The 22,330-nt window shown below is 41.6% G+C and overlaps 2 protein-coding genes and 1 long non-coding RNA gene across 10 annotated transcripts in view; all 3 read right to left on the minus strand.

Moving 5' to 3' along the window:
- The window catches only part of gramd4a (GRAM domain containing 4a), a 38,080-nt gene extending 28,068 nt beyond the window's left edge, over positions 1-10,012 (minus strand). Inside the window, exons 1-2 of one of the 2 annotated variants that reach the window (XM_026362881.1) lie at positions 9,577-10,012; positions 3,276-3,489 (exon numbers count right to left, since the gene is read on the minus strand). In XM_026362881.1, the coding sequence (XP_026218666.1) occupies positions 3,276-3,489; positions 9,577-9,605 (243 nt within the window). In that variant the 5' untranslated portion in view covers positions 9,606-10,012. Of the gene's footprint in view, positions 1-3,275; positions 3,490-9,576 lie in introns of those variants that run through there. The other variant, XM_026362880.1, reaches the window with a different exon arrangement.
- Positions 10,013-10,074: 62 nt separating this feature from the next.
- LOC113163862 lies at positions 10,075-10,806 on the minus strand. The gene is made up of 3 exons (XR_003298946.1): positions 10,732-10,806; positions 10,224-10,653; positions 10,075-10,118 (listed from the first exon to the last, which is right to left on the minus strand). It is a non-coding gene; the product is annotated as an uncharacterized LOC113163862 (long non-coding RNA).
- Positions 10,807-13,679: 2,873 nt separating this feature from the next.
- celsr1a (cadherin EGF LAG seven-pass G-type receptor 1a) overlaps positions 13,680-22,330 on the minus strand; it is a 64,970-nt gene continuing 56,319 nt past the window's right edge. For 3 of the 7 annotated variants that reach the window (XM_026361833.1, XM_026361831.1, XM_026361836.1), the window contains 11 exons: positions 20,330-20,504; positions 19,890-20,002; positions 19,535-19,614; positions 19,222-19,348; positions 18,990-19,115; positions 18,742-18,878; positions 17,106-17,206; positions 16,848-16,991; positions 16,307-16,570; positions 15,848-16,226; positions 13,680-15,305 (listed from right to left, as the gene is read on the minus strand). In XM_026361833.1, coding sequence (XP_026217618.1) covers positions 15,278-15,305; positions 15,848-16,226; positions 16,307-16,570; positions 16,848-16,991; positions 17,106-17,206; positions 18,742-18,878; positions 18,990-19,115; positions 19,222-19,348; positions 19,535-19,614; positions 19,890-20,002; positions 20,330-20,504 — 1,674 coding nt within the window. In that variant the 3' untranslated portion in view covers positions 13,680-15,277. Of the gene's footprint in view, positions 15,339-15,847; positions 16,227-16,306; positions 16,571-16,847; positions 16,992-17,105; positions 17,207-18,741; positions 18,879-18,989; positions 19,116-19,221; positions 19,349-19,534; positions 19,615-19,889; positions 20,003-20,329; positions 20,505-22,330 lie in introns of all 7 variants that reach the window. The other 4 variants (XM_026361835.1, XM_026361832.1, XM_033325856.1 and 1 more) reach the window with 4 other exon arrangements.

Here is a 22,330-nt window from a genome sequence, read left to right on the forward strand (position 1 = left end):
CATGCTTTGAGCCTCCTGATCTAGCAGAGTAAGTAAGCCAGATCAGGAGGTGAGGTCATATGCAGTCATCTCTGCAATAACGTAACACCATCTGCCTGATGACATTCTACCCATTTAGTATGGATGACACAGGCCAGTTTGTCAAAAAGTGCATGCATTCTGCAGCCCAGGGGTACACGCTGATCTCTCTTCAGAAGAGGGTCAGGTTTGGACCTAGATCATGCAGAAATGGAGAAATGGGGAAAGACATAAATGCAGTTTGTGTGGGATGTGGTGGCTTTGGGTGCGTCATTTAAACATTTAAAGGGTGCCCTGCAGAGAAGATGAGATTTCCATTAAGCAGTGGCAGGTTTAAGATACTGAATGCAAGTGCATGCAACATGTGTGTGCCCCAGCAGGGGTAACTGCAAGCCTGGTCTATTTTGGGGCTTCAGAGTGTGACTCATCTGTGCCGTGATGTGGGCGATGCCTTCCCACTGGGCTGGTTCTCATGCAGGCAAACACCAGCTCACATACAGACACCAGCTCACAGAAACACTTGTGGACAAAGGAGGACATACATGCAAGTACAGGCATGTTTTGCACATGCTCATACTCAGCTACATTACTGATTTTTAAAACGATGATTTAAACAAATGTAAAACACCACAGTTTAATATTTTTCTTTTGTGCCAACTGTGAGACGTCTGATGTATAAATATAAAAATGTAAACATTTATAAAAATTAAGTGACTAAACCAGTTTTCTTTTTTGTGGGTATCTTCCTATCAATGCATTAGCGTGACGATTACGACAATACTGGTGTTTTAGTCACCCACAAGTATGAGAGGAAGCAGCAGATTTCAAGAAATATGAACAGTTCCCAGTGTGGGAGGAAAGTGTATCAAAATATCCAAAACATTATTTGGATTTCTTTGTTACAGTGAGTGAGTTTGCCCTTTCTCACCATTTCCTCTCCATCCTAGGGACAGTATCAGGACCACAGTTGGAACAAATGATAACAATAGGATGAAGGTGGCTCTAGAAGGGTTTTCATCTGACCTAGAACTGGCTCAAGAGCTCAATAAATTTTATTCCAGATTTAATGTACATGACTTCAGCAAGGAAACAACTGCTTTAAAGAATACTCTGAGCACTTTTTTTCCACACAAGTACTGTCTCTGAGGAACAACAGGTTGTGCAGACTTTCAAACACTACAAAGCTAGAACAAGCCCTGGTCCTGATGCCATCAACAGCTTAACTCTGAGGAATTGTGCTGAGCAGCTTGGTCACATTTTCACATACTTACATATTTTCAATTTGTCCCACAGCCAACAAAGGGTGCCAACTCCATGGAAACAAATCAACTGTGGTCAATATTGCTAAGAAGTGGAAATCATGCTAGACTGTTGTTTGTGGATTTCTCATCAGCATTTAACACCATCCAGCCCCACCTGACAGTGAAGAAACTCGGTGAACAGTTTGGTTTGGACAGAAATGCTGTTGGCTAGATCTTAGACTTTTTAATCTGAAGGCATCAGAGAGTGAGAGTGAACAGGAACCGCTCAGACCTGACCGCATTATCAACTGGTTCACTACAGGGCTGTGTTCTCTCTCCTTCCTTATACATCTTCTACACAAATGACTGTATCAGCAGGTTCGAAAATCTGCATATCTTGAAATTTGGTGGATGAATTTAATAAATGGTGCTCTGAATCCTTCCTTGAGTTGAATTTAACAAAAACTAAGGACGTGTATTGATTTTAAACCTAATGCACCAGGTTCTGTCAGCACTGTAATAAATGGCCAGGCTATAGAAACAGTCAAGTCTTGGTTGGGCACCATAATTGAAAATAAACTTTGAAAGTCAATTGAACAAAACCGCAACCAACAAAGTCAACAGCGTTTTTCATTTCAGGTTGACACAACTCTGACAACATTGTTTTACAGAGCTGTTAATTAAGTGTCCTTACATTTTCATATATCTGTTGGTCTGGCTCACTCTGTGCTAAACAGAAAAGTTAATTAAAGCGGATGGTTAAAGTTTGTAGCTAAATCACTAAAACTCCATTTAGCAGCCTGATGAAAAAGGTATAGTCAATCCTGTCTGACAGCTCCTATCCCCTACACTCCATGTTCCATGTACTGCCTTCTGGTTCTCTCTTTAGCAGCCACGAGCTAGAAACAACAGATACAAACACTCTTTTCTACCCTCAGCTTTCAGTATGATGAAGTCAGAGACAAGACGGTGACGTAAATGTCCCCCTCTCCTAGCCCCCACTTCCACTATGTACTTTATGTTGACTGTGTCTGTTTTGTCTGTTTTCTCTGTGTCATGTGCTGCTACAAAAATAATTGCCCCCTGGGAACAATAAAGTTATTGATTGATTGATTGATTGTCCACCTCCTCCCCTCTATGCATCTCAACTTCAATCTTTCAAAACCTGAAGTTCCTGTCCTCTTCTTTCATTTATCACTTCCCCCACTTGAATCTGCTCTCTCCTTTCATTTTACATTCCCTTCCTGCTATCCAATATCTGTCAATCTCACTACTGCTTTCACTATTTTTGCTTTCGTCTGCTGCCGATTGCCATCTCTTGTGTGTCCTCTATTGAAAAATCTTTATTGCTGTCATCTCCTTCACTTTTCTTTATCATGACAACCCTCCATTCATCATTCTCCCCTTCTCTTCAGCTAAGCAGCACTTAGTATAAGGATAGAAGGGATTACAGTCATACTGAAGACAGCATCTTTTACAGAATAATTAATGAATTCATTAAAAGGATACCATGATGTGTACAGTTAAGGCTATATGAATGAGTATGAATGACTGATAACTGTGGAGACAAAGAGATGAGTGGAAGTGAAAGAATTTGAGAGAAAAAGAACATAAAGCTAGATAAAGTGAAATGTAATTTTTTGCAACCTTTTTTTTCATCACATTTCTTCCTCAAAGATGATGGTTCCCCACTATCTTTCCAGTTTTTAATATTGTGTTGAACAATTCTTAACAAATTTAGTAGTTTCAGCAATCTCCTTCTCATTCATGTCAATAATTTGACCCTTCTGAAACAGATTAACATCTTTTCCATGACCACAGGATATAACTTAATACATGGTTGTTAAAGAAATGAGAAGCTACTCACTGCATCAGTTAGGGTTAAAGAACTTGTTGCCAGCTGAAGAATAATAAACCATGCAGTAATTATTCAATCAATTTGCTTAGTTCAATCCAAGTGGTGATTTTTTGGGGGGGGATGGGCAGTGTTCTTTTAAATCTAAGGTGAGCACTCACAGGGTCTCGTTGAAGGTCCTCTGTGTCTCGCAGAGCTGCCTTGGGCTTCAGCTGCATGTCATCGCTACATTCATTGTCAGAGGCAGGTGGCGACTCTGCCAGTTCCGGGAAGTCGTCTCTTATCCTGGGGCCTCGAAAGCGGATCTTGTCCAGGCGCTTTAGCATGGTCAACACCGCACACCTGGGCTTTACCTTAACATGGTGGACGGCAACCCTGCAGGGACACAAAAGACAGTAACTATTGCTACACAGCAGATATTTGAGAAACTCCTTTAATCTGACCTTATTAACACCTAACATGCCTTGGTATGCACAAACAACAGTACTGGGTTCGACACAGCTGTAATGTATGCATGCTCATAAAAGTTATCTGACACAGACGAGAGGTCGATGTCGGAGACATCAGCCAGTTTCATGGAAGAGACAACTTTTTAATTAAAATTCAAATTTCCTGGATATGAGAACAACCACTGGATTACTGCTGAAGTTCACTTGACCAATGAAACAATGACCATGGAAGCAACAAGTTGCAAAAACGTTCCTAAGCTATTGTGGAAGTGACTTCCAAGCTCTTTATTAGAAGAGATGATGCTGAGGAGAGTTGATTTGATTAGATCGAACTAGAAAACAATAAATCTCATCTTTGCACCTCTAATGTAATGAAGAAATTTTAAAATCCAACAGAAAGAAAATATAAAATTAGGTTTAAATCAGAATTTTATTTTGTAATTCAATAGATTGCAAGTATGCAAGTGCTGCAAACTTTCTTGTCACCTATGAAGTTCCCTGACATTAATGCTAATTGTAATTCCACGTTTACACCTCAAACAAATGCGACATACCACATAGGGAACTTCTAACCTTTAATGCTAATGACGTTCTAATTTGGACAGTGTTACATTTGCTCCCCTCTTTGACCTACACAGGAAGATGGAACCAGAAACCCTGTTAGTGCCATGACAGCCACATCCTTTCATTCCTCTGTCAGCAGTTGACAGCAGCAGATTTGCTGACCTTATTAAGAGAGTTAATTTCCATAGCGGAAGCAGCAGTGGTTTGAAGAGGTAAAGGTTTAAAGGGGGGGCGATTGTATCATCATAGGATTCAAGCCTCTACAAAATTTCCTCTGTAGTCAACAGCAGTAGCTTGACATTGCATTGAAATGAATTCAACTCATAGAATCAGACATATCAGAATACAGACAGGACTGATAAACTCATTAATGATCCCCATAAGTAATCTAATGTAAGCCAGCTACAGTACAAGTGTGCTGTAGATGATGACAAATGGCCTAAAATGGAATCCAGTAAACAAGACTGAGACTATGTGAAATGTCACACACTAATCCTCATATTTCACACACTTTCCTCACTTCCTAGGCACCATTTCCATTATGGTTTTTATGAATGTTAACTGCTGACTGCACAAAACAACAGTGAGATCCCCCCATATCATTACTAATAAGGTCCTTCCTGATTTGACCAAATTGAATATGTCAAAAAATTGTCACAACAATCTATCATTGTCCACCAGCTGAATACAGATCCACGAAACGTGTAGTAAAGCTGAGGGCACTGTTTTTTTTGACTGCTGCAATTTGTCATTTCGTAAGGTAAGGGTGCAAGTGTTGATGTAATGCTCATGCACTGTTTGACTGGATAACTAACTGTTACACTGCCAACAAGGTTGTCTGACTGATAGACTTACTAAAAGGCTTGTTGAGTGGCTGCTAGTCTAACTTGCAAAATTGAGTTTTTAAAAACCCAAGAGAGTGTTGACTGGCAACCCAGCTTTCTAAATGCCTAAATCTTTCTTGTAAATATAGACAAAGGATACATCCTAATTCCCTTCCCAGACATCAATCCAGTTCACCACCACAATGTTCCTATTCTGCCTCCTAACTTGCGATTGATAACTTCTGTGACTGTATGCAGGGCTTGTTTAACTGCACATATTGGACACAAACATCATGATTGACTGAAAAAAAAAAAAAATCCCTGAATTAACCAAGAATATAAATAAACCTCCTATTATTAACAACTGCACATGTAAGTGCATAATCCAACTCCAAACTTTACTTTTCTGGTTTTCCCAGTTTCTCTTTCCTTGCATTAAACTCACAAATGAAGGATACTGACAGGGACACTGATATATTCCAACACACAAGTAGACACGTGGGCAGACAGGTTTTTGTGCACGAACTGAACTTAATAGTTAATTTCCACTAGTAGACAACCCACCTACATGGGCACATTTACTGTAAGTGGAAAATTTCAGGGATCGTTGGTGGGTTGAACTTTCCTCCCTGAGGGATGAGTGGAAATACAGAGAGTGGCAGGTTAATAAACACTTTAACACTCCTCTTGTCAAGACACCTGCAACAATGAAATCTGTTCTCACAATAACCACCTGAATCCACTTACAGCCTGCTCACTGCAAAAGCTCAGTCAGCCTCTGGTCAGCTCTAACTATCTACTGACTACTACCATGAAATTCAGCCATAACAGTGGTGGCCTACAGAAGCATCAGATGCACATCTACAAAATCAAAACTGACCCCATACGCTGATATCTTCACTTAAGGTTGCAGTGTAAAATTCTGTTAGAAAACATGAATCATCCAGGCTTTAAGTAAGTGCTAATATTTAAACAAAATAACATAAAACATCCTCCTATTTAGGAGTACATTTCACAATCCTGTGCTATTCTTTAGCTCATCTTGCTGCAGTGATCTCCAGCTTACTTCATTCATTTCCTATTTAAGAATTTCTTCCTCCTGTCCAGAGGCAGTTTCAACCACAATACCGTCTTAAACAGGAGGATGAAAAGATGAAAAGAGCGAATAGGAGGAGGAGGACGACGACAACGTAGGGGCTTTAGCTCAAGGTCTGATCACTGTGATGTTACTGTAGGAATACATTCAGCAATCTTGAGTCATATGCTCAGCTATGTACAAACATTAAGACACCTCCATCCACCTTTAGCTGTCCATAAGTCATTGCTAACAACAAGGACATAGTAAACACACATAAAAGTAAAACAACAGAACAAAGCAAAAGTACAGCTAAGCACAAGCCGATGGTGTTTATTGCTGCATACATTAGTCATGGGTGACTAGCTTTACAAGCCTAGCGTGTATACGCTGTACCAGCCTAATACATCTGAGTGTGTGCGCGTGTATGTCTGAGTAATCTTCTGCTAATGACCCATAGTAACTGGAGGTTACTCTTGGCCAAGCAGGTCACACTTAGAGCAACAGCCAATCACAGCCAATCACAGTCAATGACAAATAATAGGCAGCTCCTCTAATGCCCTTTGTCCTACATCAATGTTTCTCAATTCTATCATAAGAGAGAAATGTGTAAAGGTCTATTCTAACACTGCAACTGCAGATCATACTGTTTTCACAGTAATCATCTGCACTTGCTGTTACCACAGTAACCATGGGTGTCACCAAATCAAACAGGCCTGAAATCCTAAAAATTAGGGTTTTTTTTTCTTCTTTTTTCCCCCCCAGTCATTCATCTCTGATTCCAACTGTCAATTACAATACAAAACAAATAAAAAATAAGATTACTCCTACAAACTAACAACAGCAATTGCATGGCATGATAAGTACAACAGTTTGACCACAACATCCTGCAGATGCACAACAGAATAACCTGATCATTATTTACAGGAAAAGGATGCAGTAGTGTGAGACATACATCCGTGCCGGTAACCATAATGATGCATATTTTTACTAATGCCCTTACAGAAATTGCATTTTTATGTACATTACTGGTATCAGATCTAGTTTTCATCATCAGTTTGGCTCCTAATATACGCTGAATGATTGGCTAATAAACCTACAAATCCTCCTATCTCACTTCAATAACCATTCAGTGTATGGTGTCACTGTCACTTCATCTAACGGTCAAAGAGGAAGCTGGTATATGTACATGGAAGTAGCTCATTTTACTACATTATAGTTACATCCTACAAAGCTGTTGCTTGTTAATCATGTAATGAAAGAGAAAAGTGGAAGCAATTGCACAAGTAGGCCACTTTTTCTGTAAGTATGTTTTCTCAGAAATTAGGCAGCCTTACTTTATTTCAGAATTAAAAACATCAGAGAATAACTGCTTGTTGGGTGAAAAAGCCACAGTGCAGTGTTTCCGTTTTTCACTATGCAAAATTAGTTTCCTTTTACAGGTGCTTTAACTTGTGTGTGTTTCTTAAAACCATGTAAGGCCATCATGTCTTTATTAACATCAACATGCTTATTCTGTGTTGAAGCAAGGTTGACTGTAGCATGACAAAAGTTTCGTAAGAAACTAAAAGATTATCATGACATTTAGAGATCTATTCTGCCTCTTTAGCACTGACCAGAATGTTCCAAAAGTGAGCAGCAACTTTTGTTTAGTTCACTTTTCTGCATTCATAATGAAGTGATAGACAACAGATGGTCAGAAGAAAAAAATAAAAATAACATCAGGCTACTACCATGCTGAATAAAAAGTGTTGCCAGGTGCCATGATGAGAGAACAGAAAAACTAATATTTTTTAAATCAGCATTTCATTGCAATGCCTCTCTAATGAAAGTTCCCAATATTTGCCTAAAGCTAGAAGCTACTGAGTAGCCACATTCTCATTAAGGGGCAACACACTCTTAAGCTTGAATTTAACTCATTGTTATGGTAAATGTTTTGACAAAGTCTCTTCTTTTAATATGATGTCAGCCCTGGGGATGGAGCGGAGGAAAGAAGGAGAGAGGAGATATGATGAATTTTAATTAGACCTTTTAAACCTTTTATTCTCTGTTTATAGTTTGAGGCTAAACCAAGGTCTCAAGCATAGACAAACATGTATAAGTAGAGCCAGAGCCAGACAACAAATGTGGAGAACACTAATAAAGAAATGTACAAAGAGGAAGAATGCACTAGCTTTTATCTTGCCCACTGATTCATGCCTGTCGGCAGGCATGTAGTTGACCATACAAAAATAAAAGTCAGTTATGGCATATGCTAACTAAAGTCATGCCCAGATTATTCTGTGTTCAGTGCTGCTTCTGAATCCTACTCCTCAGTTTGTGTATTTAAATAATAAAACATGATAAGTCATGTCTATGATGTGTATGGCATTTACATGGTTACAGACACCACTGATATGCAAATGACAACAAAAATGTCACCTCTGTGCTGGGAAAAGTACACAACAAAGGTCAAATTTCCTAGGTTCTTATTACAGCAATTATCTTGTAAAGATGGTAACAGGAACCAAAAATTTAATCTGCCCTTATGGAGCATTCAATCCAGGACTGAGATATATTTAGTGTCACCTGCTGAGCAGAAATCCGCAAACCTGAGATGTTAGAAAACAATTTTATGAATGTAGTGACTTCTTTGACACCACTAAAAAGTGAAATGCTACAAGAGACAGCATGGAAGCCCTTTGTTGGTAGTACCCTCAATCACTGTCCTCAGTGGCTGCCATGCTGCATCCCTCCTACTCTGCTACTGTTATTTCACCGTGCAGTTATATAAACGTGTATACAACCTATCGATTCTTCCTCATCTGCCCTGACTCTGGATGGATGGACAATGGTTTCTCAGGTCAAAGTGTAATCAAATTTGAACTCTGTGTGAGGCTACCAGAGCGGGATTTATTTAGGACTGGAAAGTAAAGCCTGTACAGACTTCCTCTCTGATATGAATGGCAAATTAATATTGGATTAGCTGCAGCCCTTGACAGGGCTCCTGATCATCAGGGCTTCCTGGTGCATGTGAACACTTCATACAGATATTATGCAACAGTGACAACACATGAAACGCATTGCACACGTTTTTCCAAGTGTGCAAGTTCAATTTCAAGTTCCTGCTGTAGCAACACGAATAAAACACAGTGGCTGCACAAAATTGATCGAAGTAACTATATTGTTATTATGTTTAATAAAGAAAAAATAAAGAAGAATAGTCAACCTGTGTCGACTGCTGGACTTCACGACTCCATCCAACGCTGTTAGTTTGGACGTTAGCTAGGCCAAACAGTGTTTACAGTGTTGAATGCTAATGGGTTCATTAGGCTGGAGCTAGCTGTCCAGGCAGCATTTCAATTAAAAGCAGCAGTTTGAAGTTGGGCCTTGAGGTGACTGTTTTAATAACGCCTCCAACCGTCCGACATGTTTGTGTCTTCATCGCTGGGAGACACGACGCGATATCGAAACGTACCCGCATTTTACCGTTATACACGTGTGTGTCTTCATTTAGTAAAAAACCAAACAAACAAACAAACAAACAAAAAATGAAATAAAGCATTCTTACCCAGCACGTAAATCGTAGCAAAGTTTCATGAACACTGAGGGTGCCTTTAGTCTGCTTTATCCTTCAGTACACCTGCTGCTCAGGACGTTCGCGTTAGCGCCAGTGTCGGGGCGACGGCCGCTCGGTGGCTCCATCCATCCCGCTCAACGTCCGCTCCTCTTCACCGACCAGCTCAATTAAATGTCGTCTCCTGCTGTGTGTTAACCTGTCACACAGGGAGACAGCGAGTGTGTGTGTGTGTGTGGGGTGTGGGGGGGCAATACCAGTTGCGTCGTCTTCCTCCTCCTCCTCCTCCGCGGAGAGAGAGCGGCCCCTATCAGCACCGTTAGCCCCGCAGCCTGCAGACTCGCCTCGGCTGGGTCTCTTGTTGATTTCGCAGAAGCGGGAGCGAGCGAGGCCGAGGACGTGTCGTCAGCGCGCGGCGCGGCGCGGCGCGGCGCGGCGCCGCTCTCTCTTAAAGGGGCCGTCGGCGGAGGTCGGGACGCGGACGCGCGGACGCGCCTCCTTACCACCGCCCCGGCGGCCGCGTCTGTCGCGTAGAGCTGCATCAGTCAACAACAGGGGTCATAATGGGATTAACCTTTACTGGAAATCATCCTCGTTATACAAGAAAGGCATGTTTTTTGTTTTTTTTCTGAAGCACTAACCTTTGTCAGTCTGTGAGGTTCTCCGCAATCCAAGTTAGACAATCTATGCTGGACAACCTGTAACTGTCCTGTTTCACTGTTTCTAAGTGATGAAGTGGACTCAAGTTAAAAAGGTCCTTCTGATAATCCTCTTGTCTCTGCACTTACACCGTGCTTGAGTTAAACAAGCACAAGAGAAGAAGGGTTGGAAGTTTGAAATGGATATAAAGTAGAGGAGAAATGGGAGTCAGCTGACCCCTGACCCCCTGAGATGAGACCATAGATTACAGGGAAGTGATCACAAGCACTTTCTACGTCTGCTAGACTAGAAAAGAGGCAAATGAGGATCAGTGTGCAGTCTTGTCCTCACTAGAGCTCTGGCCTGTTCGTCCTGCCGTCTCCTCTCTTTAACACCATACTGTCAGGAGCCCACCTGCATAAGAAGGTCAACCTGTCGGCATGAAAGCAGATGAGACCAGAACGTTTGCGCACCAAGAACACAGAATACAGACAGAACACTGCATCTTACCAGCGCCCAAGTGGAGTTTCTGTTGAGACCAAGTCAAAGACAAAGCTGCACTTTGCTATAATCCTCACATTTGTGTAGGCAAATGTGTGCAGCACTGAGAGGGAGAGAACTTTCCATAGCCAGTCCATAAATACTTTCTCCATGACGGGATACATTTAGTGTCCTACATTTTTTGAAAATTTCCCATCACAGTGTGTTTTGCATCGCTGATCAGATATGAAAATCAGGAGGGAAACTCTGAAGAGTATTTCCAGCAAAAACGCTGCCATACATTATGATAATTAGCTATGATTTGATATTATTGGAGCTGTGAATACAGCAACTTTGCTGTTTTGGTTCAGTCTATTAACTCTTCTCAGTGTGGTTTTCATGCAGCTGTGTAGAGGAAATAAAAGCTTTCAAAATCTGCCAACACAAATGGCAGACAGCACGGAGAGGCAAGAAGGTTCAGTGCATGAAAACAGTTTATTTTAATAAGCAAAACCGATCGCATCAAGGACTCAGAAAAGGAAAAAATGGCAAAAGGGCACATGCAAAACAAACCTGAAGCCCTGAGAATAACTATTACAAAAACTCCATGCAAACATATATAAACCAACAGGAGTCAGAGTCCAGGGGGGGAAGTGCTAATGACAAATTTGAGACATGACGCACAACAGACAAACAAGAAATAATCGAGTAAAAGTAGCTGGTGTACACACTAGTGACCTCATTAATGACTCAATTCATTGAGTGTGCATGGGCGAGAGTCAGAGCAGCAAAGGTGAGTGACTGCAGCTGGTAGAGTGTGTGTGTGTGTGTGTGTGTGTGTGTGTGTGTGTGTGTGTGTGTGTTCATACACGTGTAACATGTATGCATTATGTATAAAACCTAGTCTAACCATACAATCTATACAACACCTATTTCATATCATATCTTTTTCCCAGGCTCAGTTAAAACTATGGAGCTTTTAAATTGGCTTTGTAGAATTCACTCATTACAAGCTGTGGGGTCCTGTGTGGAACAATTTAGGTTTTGCATAGTCACCAGAGAGGGTGTAACGACCAAGAGAACTAATGGTTTTAGACGGGTTTCCCCTTAGTCGTGGTTAAAACACGACATAAGTCTTCAGATGTCCTCTAGCAAAAATACTCATGTTGACATTTCCCAAACCCTCCCTCAGGGTTCATTTAGAAACCCTGTAATCAACCTCTTAATCCCAAACCAGCACTTTCTACAGGGTTACACAACGACGCGCGTCTTACGCAACTGGCAGAGTGTTCAGAGTCAATTATAGAACAGTTGGGAGGAAGAGGAGGATGAATGACGAGGCAGCTGATGCAAAACAAACTCAGATGAGGCGATCGATTAAACTTTAATATGTTTTCACTGGGTCTAATTTCAACACACGAATGATTAGATATGAATCCAGACGTTTTTTGTAATCTTCTGAAAACAGCTCCTGCCTGAAGAAAACCATTTCAAAGTGCATGCATGTTAATATGTACTCTTACAGTAGCACTAATGACTCAGTTGTGTCAGTCTTACAGCAAAATGCAACATTCACTCAGGCTCAATACTGTTCACACAAGAACACGTAAGGCCATGTAAACCTCTGGATGTTATCAATTAAGCAAAAGAGACTTTTATTGCTTGTGATGTCAAGGTTTTGCTTTTTGAAGTGTAGGTTTTCTTCATTTTCTCTACTTCTCCTGCTTTCACTTCATGTCATCAACCACTAGATGTCCCGCGTGTATCATCCGCTCGCCTCCTGCCTGGTTGCATTCCATGGTTCAGTTCGCCAGCAGCGACTCTCATGAGTCTAAATTATTTAGTTTGCCCGGCTGTGGTGGAACAGAGATAAAGAGGAGGTGCGATAGAGCCGGTACCTAATCAACTCCTCAGGTTTCAAGTTGCCAGTTTCATTTCATAGTGAAAACCCAACTGGAACTTGCATGAACACAGTTATAACTTGAATGTAAAGCAACGTAACAGAGACGATATAGACGGCAGACAAAGTGCAGATATTGTTGACTCACTACATACTCGTCTCATTGTTGTGATGAGTGATGCTGCCACTTTTCATAATTTGACATGCTGCTTCCATTCCAACTCCTTCCTTCATACTGTCACCTGAGGGGAGGACTGGTTTCAGTCGCCTTAACAACGAACACTTCTGAAACATGACTCTCCCATCTAACCTTTCACTCTGCCTGCTCACAATAATCTACTGGGCCCTATTTATATAAATAAGGGAGCCAAAACATTAGAAACAGCTCTTAAGATGATGCACTCCATGGCAGAGCTGCTGTATACACAGTACTGTACATACTGAGGTGGCCAGTGAGTGTCTGCCTATATATTTTTGTGACGGACTTGGCACACTTGCCATTTACATGCCCTGACACGGTATCTGACCTTCCAGAAGACATCAATGACATGCGCTGAACTGCAGTGATGAAATTCACTTGAATTTCTTCAGATCAAAGTGACTAAATCAAGGTGGCGGTCATCATTATTGTGTGAGGTTTAACAGCGTCATTTGAACAGATACACTCATACCTCCCACCCACATACACTGATCAGTAGATAGACTGAAGCACACTCACATGCTCCCTCTACACATTACCTTGTATGGACAACTCATCCATAGCAAACGCAGGCCTTGAGGGTGCAGCTCTGTTTGAAATCACAAGTATGACTTGTGCGATATAAAATACACGAGACTTCTCTCTGATTATGAAGAGGCGATGGTGACTTAAGATTGTCTAAGGACACAAACAGTCTCTGTGGAGCAGCCAGGTTGCCCACAGTTTCCCTTTGAGTAAGTTTGTTGGCTCCAGAAAGGGTTAGCTGATGTTACCTAATTTTTCCTGAGCAGTGTACGTGTTTTGACTAGCCGTGCTCCGCACCCCTCTCAGCCAAAGGACATGTAAAAGTCTGCACGAGGCGGTTAAAAATTCATCATGTCATCTTTAATTTTACACTTACAATCATATTTTTTGCTTTCCAGTGTTTTTAAAACCATAAAAAATAAATATACATTATATTACAAAACAGTTCCAGTGTCTCAGATCAATAAAAAAAAGAAAAAACACCACAATGACATTTGTTAACAGAATGATTACACAAGGGCAAAACACTGGGGTGTACAATATGTATGATACAAACATCGAGTGAGCAGTAAATGGACGTTAAGTTGCCTTTTATTAGCTGCAAAACGCATTAGAGTTGGCATCATTTTCACTTTGAACTCAGCTATGAGAAAGAACTATTTGTATTCAAAGGTTAATTAAAGGAAATTCTGGTTAAACAATTCTAAAGAAATACTCCCTCACTAATAAGTTTGTGATCTACTTTTACACCAACATTTTTTTTTTAACTCTACTGGAATGAAACTGAGTTAAAAGTGAACTGACTCCAAACCCAATCTGCATATTTACCATATGTCAAGAATTTGGAGACCTGAAGGGTGACTGCACTGGACAAACACGCAGAGTGGACACTGGAAAGGAAGGCCTCAGGTTCATAGTGCTTGAACTGAAAAACTTGAGTTTTCAACAGAAGGGGGGGGATTCCTCTCCATCTCCTCTCATTAAGGCCCACTGTTCTGTGGATGGGACGTTCAAGGCCATGTGTATATTTAGCTAAATATGCTGAGTATGGTACATCCTCTGAACTCCCACTACAGACTAATACACTTTGTGTGTGTGAGTGTGTGTGTGTAACGTCTTAATTCAAGACAAAGACACGCAGATTACTGTTCTCAGTCAATTAAACCAGGATTATTATTAAGTGATTTTCACAATAGGAAAGCACAGACAAGTCATTTTCAGTTTAGACACCTGTCGGCGCTTAAGCTCAAATACGAAACAGGTAATTTCTTCTTCACCTTTAACAATATCTACACATTAATTACACTCGAAATGCACCACATTGAGGAGCTTTGTGGGTGGAAAAGAAATAAAAATGAAGACAAGAGCACTTAATGTATAATAGAGTTGTCCAGTACTGACAAATCAGATGTATCAAAAAGTCCAGTGGTGTTTTGTAGTCCTTGAAATCCTTTTGGACTACAATAAGGCTGTACCAGCATGCATGAGTTCATGCACAGTCATTACAGTATCTGGCTTCCTCCATGAGAAAGTAGCTGTCTCAAAGCAGTGTCCGGCTTTTGCCTGACTTCACCCACTGACTGGGAAAGCGACACTGTGGCCCCTCGTAACAATAACCATTCTGGGCCTTGCGATGCATTCTTCATCTTCTGACACCTTCCCAATTCCTTAAGTGGTTTTGGCACACATAGCTCCGTTTCATCCTCATTTTGTTCAGTCCAACACAGCTTTCCCTTTAATATTTCCCCCGTCTTTTCATCATCTTTGCTTATTTTCTAATGTCGGGCAGTCTTAAAGTCTGCATTTAATACTGCTCTCCAGAGAGAGGGAACATGAGAGGAGGAATGGAGAAAGTCACACAGTCTTCTCCTCTATCTTCTTCTTCTTCTTTCCCCTATTTTGTTCCCATACTCTTGGCTCTCCTCCCCTGATGGGTTCTTTGCGCCATCTCTTCACAAGGGCAGGCTGGTCTGGGTTTTCCTAACAGGTCAGATCGAAGTCTCGTTACTGCCACTGTCGATGGAAGAAATGGAGGGCGGGAAAGCAGGGGGACAAGGGGATGCAGGGAGGAAGGGTGCACGGAGGAAGGGAGGAAGGGAGGAAGACGACATGCAAAGTCAAAATGAATGCAGGGATGCAGTAAGTCATCATGCAGCATCACAGCAGGATGATTATTTCATGCTATAGTTAAAGGAACAATAACACATTTTGGCAAATACATTTACTTGCTTTCTTTCTGAATAATGTTAATATTGGTATATGAAGTTTTGATGCTCTATTTTGTTTCCAGTCTTCATTCTCAGTTGTGTCGACAAGAAATCGAATGTTGAGAGTGTGACTCTCAAAATGTTGAACTATTCCTTCAAATGGTTAGGACACATGCACTGCTGCATGGCATGATGGTCAAGCAATACTTGTTAAGTTTTTTCAAACGTTAATGATTTTATTAGAGCAAACGGTGCAAAATACCAAAATAAATTAATTAATGAAAACATGCCAACACTATCTAAAGGAATACTCACTCTGAGTCAGACTCGTTGCCTCCGTTAACTGTCCCCGACTTCAAGTGCATTGCCACTCCCCCGTTGGTCTCCCGGTAGATGCCCGCCGGCGGGGGCCCGGCCGGGATCTGCGGCCGTGGGGCAATGGGCGGTTTGATGAGAGTGCTGGTTTCATGGTTGCCAGGGCGACCTCCATCGTTGGATGTCAGCGAGGGTGGTCGGGACGAGTGGGTCATGATGTTGACAGAGGGTGTGGGTGGCGAAGTGGCTGTGTTGTTGTTGTTGAGGGGAGGTGTGGTGATCGTAGGGTGGTTGTAATCACTCAGCTTCTCCCTCAGACGGTTCTTCATGTTCTTGTCAGTCAGGGGAGGAGGGTAGCTGATCTTGTTCTTTAAGATGCCTGAGACAGACAAACAACTCCAGTTTAAACTGAACAAGAGCAGACTGTTCACTTCATTTGATTCAACTAAATTCTCTTACCTTTTCTCTGCTCTGGTTGGTGGTTGCTGTTGGGTTGGCTAGGAGTCCCCATCTCTTTAGCATTACTAGCCGTCTGCTTGTCTCTCTCCTGGAGTGTCTCCTTCTCTCTTTCACCAATATGGTTGAGCTTATTCTCAGGATGGAGCTCCACATTCACTTTGGTCTCCACCCTCAGCCTCTCTGCCCCGCCGGGATCCTCACTGTCACTGGCTGTGGTGGCCTCTGTTGGCCAGTAAGGCTTCACGTGATTGGACACCGACTCCACTAGAAAAAACAGAAAGAAGACACGCTAAAATGTAGATAACATCATTTTTATTCTTAAATTATTTGTACTGGTGTATTATTGTGTTAAGTAACATTTTACTTTTTGTATCATATATTTTTCATGTAAAATAAAAATATATGAATATAAAATAAGAATAAATGGAAAAACTCAGTCTAAGTGCCTCAAATTTGTACACAACTATAATGCTTGAATATATATGTGTTTAGTTACAAATCACCTGTATTGTGCCTAATTTTAGGGATCAATGGGACATACCTTTAGGCGTGCTGTGAACGGGCTGCCTCTCATTGTTCCACTTTGGCTTGACATCAATGTCATCATCCTCGCTGTCGGAGGAGTGGGAGGAGGCATAAGAGGAGCTGTGTTCATCAACCGACAGTTCACTGTCAGAGTCAGAGTCTGATGGGGACAAGAAGTGAGGAACACATGCTTTAGATTCATTCATATGCAGAGTGCCGAATGGATGTGGTTGAGAAACTTGTATCTGAATAGTGGTAGCTACAGTGAACTCACCGTCTCCCTTGGTGCCGTTTCTGTGGAATAGAGGCCCATCCAGATCTGTGTGTCCTTTAGCTGTTCCTGAAGAGACACTGGGCTTCTGACCAGACTCCTCCCTGCACAGATCAAGACAGATAATGGAGAGGACAGGGATGGAAGAGAAAAATGGGAGTGGAAATGTATAGGTGGAGATTAAGACGGGACAGCAGGGAAGTACAGTGTTGCTGCAAATTCATTCAAGCCCCAGCTTGAAGTTCGAAGTAACTAATGTAAAGCCAGACATCTCTCATTACAAAACATTTGCCTATGCTGACTAAGACACTTAGTGAAAATGTGATTTAGGTGCACTTCCATGCTATTTGTATTGAGTTTCCTTTATCTGACAATAACACAGTAATAATAATAAATTGCTGCTAAAACCAAGTTGCTCACTCTCACTTTACGTCCATCCACCTGTAGCTGATTATTCTAGGTTGGACTGAGATATTGGCTGGAGGGCAAAAATGTTACTGGAGACTCTGACCTGTCTGATGGCTGATCTAAGAGAAGCTTCTAGAAGCAGCTGGAAAAATGCCAGAAGCCCCAGGGAAGAGGTACGCATGTGTGTCTGTATTACATTCCCACTTCAACAGGTACAGTCTCCCTCTCCCTCCTTTCCTAACTCTCCTTTTCCTTCTTTCTCACACCTTTTCCCCATCTCCTTTTCCCATTTCTCCTCTCTCCCTATCTGTCTTACAGCACGTCACGCCACTTCCCCTCCAGCGTTTTTCGCTTTTATTGACCCTAGCTTCAGCTCATCTTACCCAGATGACAGCTTTACAAGGTGAGGCGTACAGTCAGACCTACCGTTACTTCTGTAAAACTCTTTGAATATGTAACACCACACTGAAAACACACCGCTGTACAAGACACTGAGGTGAGATTGGCTTAAGATAAAAAGTACCTATACTGTTTGCTGAGAAAGATCTACATGTACTATTGCAAAGTGCACCTTCTTCAACCTGCACCACACCTCAACCTAACTGCATAACATATCATGATTTTCTGTATTGTAACTGCGACATACCACACTAGTCTGAGACCCCAATCACATGTTTAGCTATCTACCTCTATTAACCAACATACAAATGAATATAAATAATATGGTTAATAGTCAAATACCAGATGTTTTCACTAACTGCGATCATGAAGAATTTATTTTTTTTACTCCTCCTACTTCGCCTGTGTATTGTGAGTGCTGGTATATGTATGTATTGTGCAGGCTCGTGCAACAAGGCCATGCGCTGGCGGATCTCAGCTTTCATGCAAGCACAGTTTGTGTAACATGCAGGTGCCCATATGTGGCAAGCATGCATGTGTGGAAGAAAAGAAAGAAACACCGTCCAAACATAGAAATAGTCAATAGCCTAACTTATCCTTGATTTGCAAAAGGCAGGGTGACAGAATGTGCTTGTGTGTGGGTAAATAAAGGGTTTGGGGTGTGTTAGTATCTGTGAGTATTTGGTGCATCAGGTGCGGGCAGTACAAAGATCACAATATAGGCAAAGTCCCAAAGAAATGGAATAGCACAGAGACAGACGTGCATAGACATTCGCAATCAAATTGCAGCAGTGTGGTAGAAGCAGCCATGCAGTGAGTGAGCGTGTTGTACCTGAGTGTATAAGCCAGGTAGCTGCTGCGGCTCTTGGCTGACCTGAGCGTGCTGTCCAAGGAGACGGTGGACTCTCCGATGCCTGAGCGATACAACTGGCCGTCTTCTGTGTATGTGTTATTGCAGTTGAGAGAACGCTATGGATGGAGGAAGAGAGGAATGAAAGGTGACATAAGATGTATAAGTGTAATCTGCTAAATGAATGCAGAGCTGCACTTAAGGACACGTTGACATTTCTGTTCACTCACTGTGAGTAGAGACGCTCTTGTGGTGCTGGATTCATCTGGTATGTTTTTCTTTCCTGTAAAGACGTTCTTCAGGTTCTTCCTCACTTCTTTGTTGATGATTACATGGAAGAAGAAGATGAAGACTCCCTGTGCAGAAAGCAAAATAAGATAGCGTGTAGTATAAAAACTGAATAAGTGTGACAGAGGACAAAACAAACGTTAGTATGTAAATGAACATTAAAAAGTGTGTTACCTGCAAACAGCTGAAGACAGCAAACAGGTAGTGGAAGGTCATTACATCACTGTTGACTGCCATTAGACCAAGCATCCAGGTGGCGCTGATGAGTAGCAAAAGGAAGAAGGCCATACGTAGTGCAGGGCTGAGGAGAGAAACACACACACACAAATAATGAGATTCACTGAACAAATTAATGCTGATTATCATATCACATTCTGTTTCTTCCTCCAAAAAGGAAAAGCCAAAGTACAAATAATTAACAATTAACAATGGGATGTTTTGTTAATGTAACATAAGGATTGTTATTATTAATTCAAATGAGGCTTACATAGCTCCTGACTTCTCCACAGCCTTCTGCCGGCGACCGCAAGAAGCCTTTGCAGCAAGAATAAAAATCACTATGTTGACCTATAGAGAGGATTAAAGAGGAACAAAGTTTAATTGACATTGTTTGAGGTCGATCTACAGTACACGATTGTATCTCTTAGAGACAACTTTGACCTAAGGTGTATGTGATTTGTCCTGTGGGGTTGCTCACGTCAGTCATCTGTGACTGAAACCTCACTAAATTCCACCTGAGCCTCAGAAACATGCTGTATTATTTCTGAGCTTGCAGCCTCCCTGCTTAAGGGATTATACAACAGAGCTTTACCTGAACGGCCTGAATTCATTCATACACATACCAGGACAACTACAAAGATGGGTCCAGCGAAGCTCCAGATGAGTGTGTCGTGGACAGAAAGCCAGCAGAAATCTGGGTTTCCATAACCCTGGGGGTCGAGACCTACAGCCAGACCTACACACACACAAAAAATACATTACATATTTCCAATTACAATGTTCCCAAATTAATTAATTAGGTAGTTTCTCTGTATTTTTTCAGTTTTCTAAATAAGACAAAGACATTTTGTGCTATTAATGCATATAGTGAACATCCAGGCAAAAAGGCTTTGTATCTCTCTCTCTGTCTTTCTTCCCCCCTCTGTTTCTCAGTCTGTCTCATGTTCAATTTTTTTCCCACGAGGATCACGGCCTCTCGAGAAGGAACAAGCTGCAGCACGAAGCTCCCTGACAATCTGCCATCGTCTGCGGCTCTGTGAGCTTGTGTGAGTGTGTGTCTCACCGGTGATGATAGCAGGTATGCCCCAGCCCATGGCGTAGTAGAACCTCATGTGCCCGTGGTTGATGTTGCGCATCTCGGTCAGCATCCGGTAAATGTGAAGCCCCTCCACGAACATCCAGGCAAAAGTGCACATGTAGAAGTAATGGAGGAGGATGGCTATGACCGTACACACAAACTGAAGAGTGACGAGAGAGAGGAGGGAAAAAGAAAGATAAAAGTCACATCTACATAAGTTATTTATTAGACAAAACCATCTGCAATAACTGTTTTAAACCTCACAATGTAATGCAAGCAATTAGCCATTATATCCCCATATTCCTATAGCTCCATTCCCTCCATATTTCCACATCTGGTGCTGTAATAAAGAAATCCAGTGTGTCAGGGGAATGTCCCAGTAGTTGAGATACTGTATTTTAGAAATACTGTGTATTTCTATGGAGATCAGAGAGAAACTGCTTTGACAGGGTTATAAATCATCCTGCAGATAGCCCTGGGCACACACTGACAGCATTCCACAGTTCTGACACACACACACACAAACACACACACACACACACACACACACACACACACACACACACACACACACACACACACACACACATCTACACACACACACACACACACACACAAAATAGGTTGAAAGAGATTAAAAAAAACAAACACAAATTCAACTCTATTTTAAAACTCCCTGCAGACTACTTTTAGAAAGATACAGGTGCAGATAACAGAGCATGTGGTTAGTCAGTGTGTGTGTGTGTGTGTGTTTCCCTCATCTCAGTCAAAATAATGTGAGTCAGAAGATTTCTACAGAAAAAACAGAACATGTAAAGTGAAGCTTTAGTAGGAGATACAGTATATGGTCTTGTGAAGGATGAGGCGTGACCACATCATCCATTGAACTAAAGCAGCCGTAGCAGCATGTTAAGTCCACTGAGAGACTGTTTCTTCTCTATCTGGTTGGACAGCGGTGCAGGGATGACAGCTGGACTTGATGAGTTTGTGATGTCTTGTGTAGACTGTAGACATCTGGTTTAACCAGACTGGTCAGAACTGACACACTGTTATACAACACGGGTCGCTAAGGAAGACTGAGCATAATGATGTTGTGTAAGTTAACAGAGCATCATTAGATCCTTACGTGCTTTTTATAGTTTGTTTTTGGATGAATCAAACAAACTAAAAGTAAAAGTAAAGTTTAATACATTTTGGACTAGGACAACTGTGTGCGCAGTTAAAGGTGGAGCCCAAATTACCTGAAGCAGGGGCTGATCAACTAATGAAAAACCAGCTATTGATATATGGACTAGTAATTAACTCAAAAGTTATCAAGGGGCTCAGCTTTCACAACCCCATTACTTTAAAAATAAAGGTTTTAATACAGGATTACCCATCAATTAACAGATTAATGATGTTTTCTGTAGCGCAGACATACAGGAGATTTATAAAGTGAAAACTAAGAAGTTGTTTTGGGAAACCTTTGCCAATGTGTATACGCCCTGAGGCCTGCATCTATAGACAGGTACCAGTCACAGCATGTCCCAATTACTGGCCAACAGAGGGGTGTGTGTGTGTGGGTGTGCATGTGTGTTCTAATGTCTGTGTCAGAAGACTTCAAAGACTTCCCATACCTTTTGATCCTTTACTGTATGTCTACGTGTGTGTGTGTGTGTGTGTGTGTGTGTACAAGTGTGTTTCTGGCCATTACTATGACCAAAACCGACTCCAAACTGCATAATGAACTTAACATATTCTAGTCTATGTCTTTAAATAACAATGTAAAAGATAAGTTCAGTAAACAAAAATGATATTTTCCTAAATACTATTAGTCACGCAACGTCACACATGATCTGTCAAGGAAAGACAGACTCACTGGTAGGCCCACTAAGCCTCGTAAAACCCTTGTCAAGCACTAGATAGCTGCCTGCAGGCCAAAGACACATGGAAAGATGCCAGTAAGATGCCAGGCATCTTACTGGTTTAATGCAGTAAACACCAGAG

This window comes from Anabas testudineus, chromosome 23 (assembly GCF_900324465.2).
Source record: "Anabas testudineus chromosome 23, fAnaTes1.2, whole genome shotgun sequence".
In the NCBI taxonomy this organism is placed as follows: Eukaryota; Metazoa; Chordata; class Actinopteri; order Anabantiformes; family Anabantidae; genus Anabas; species Anabas testudineus.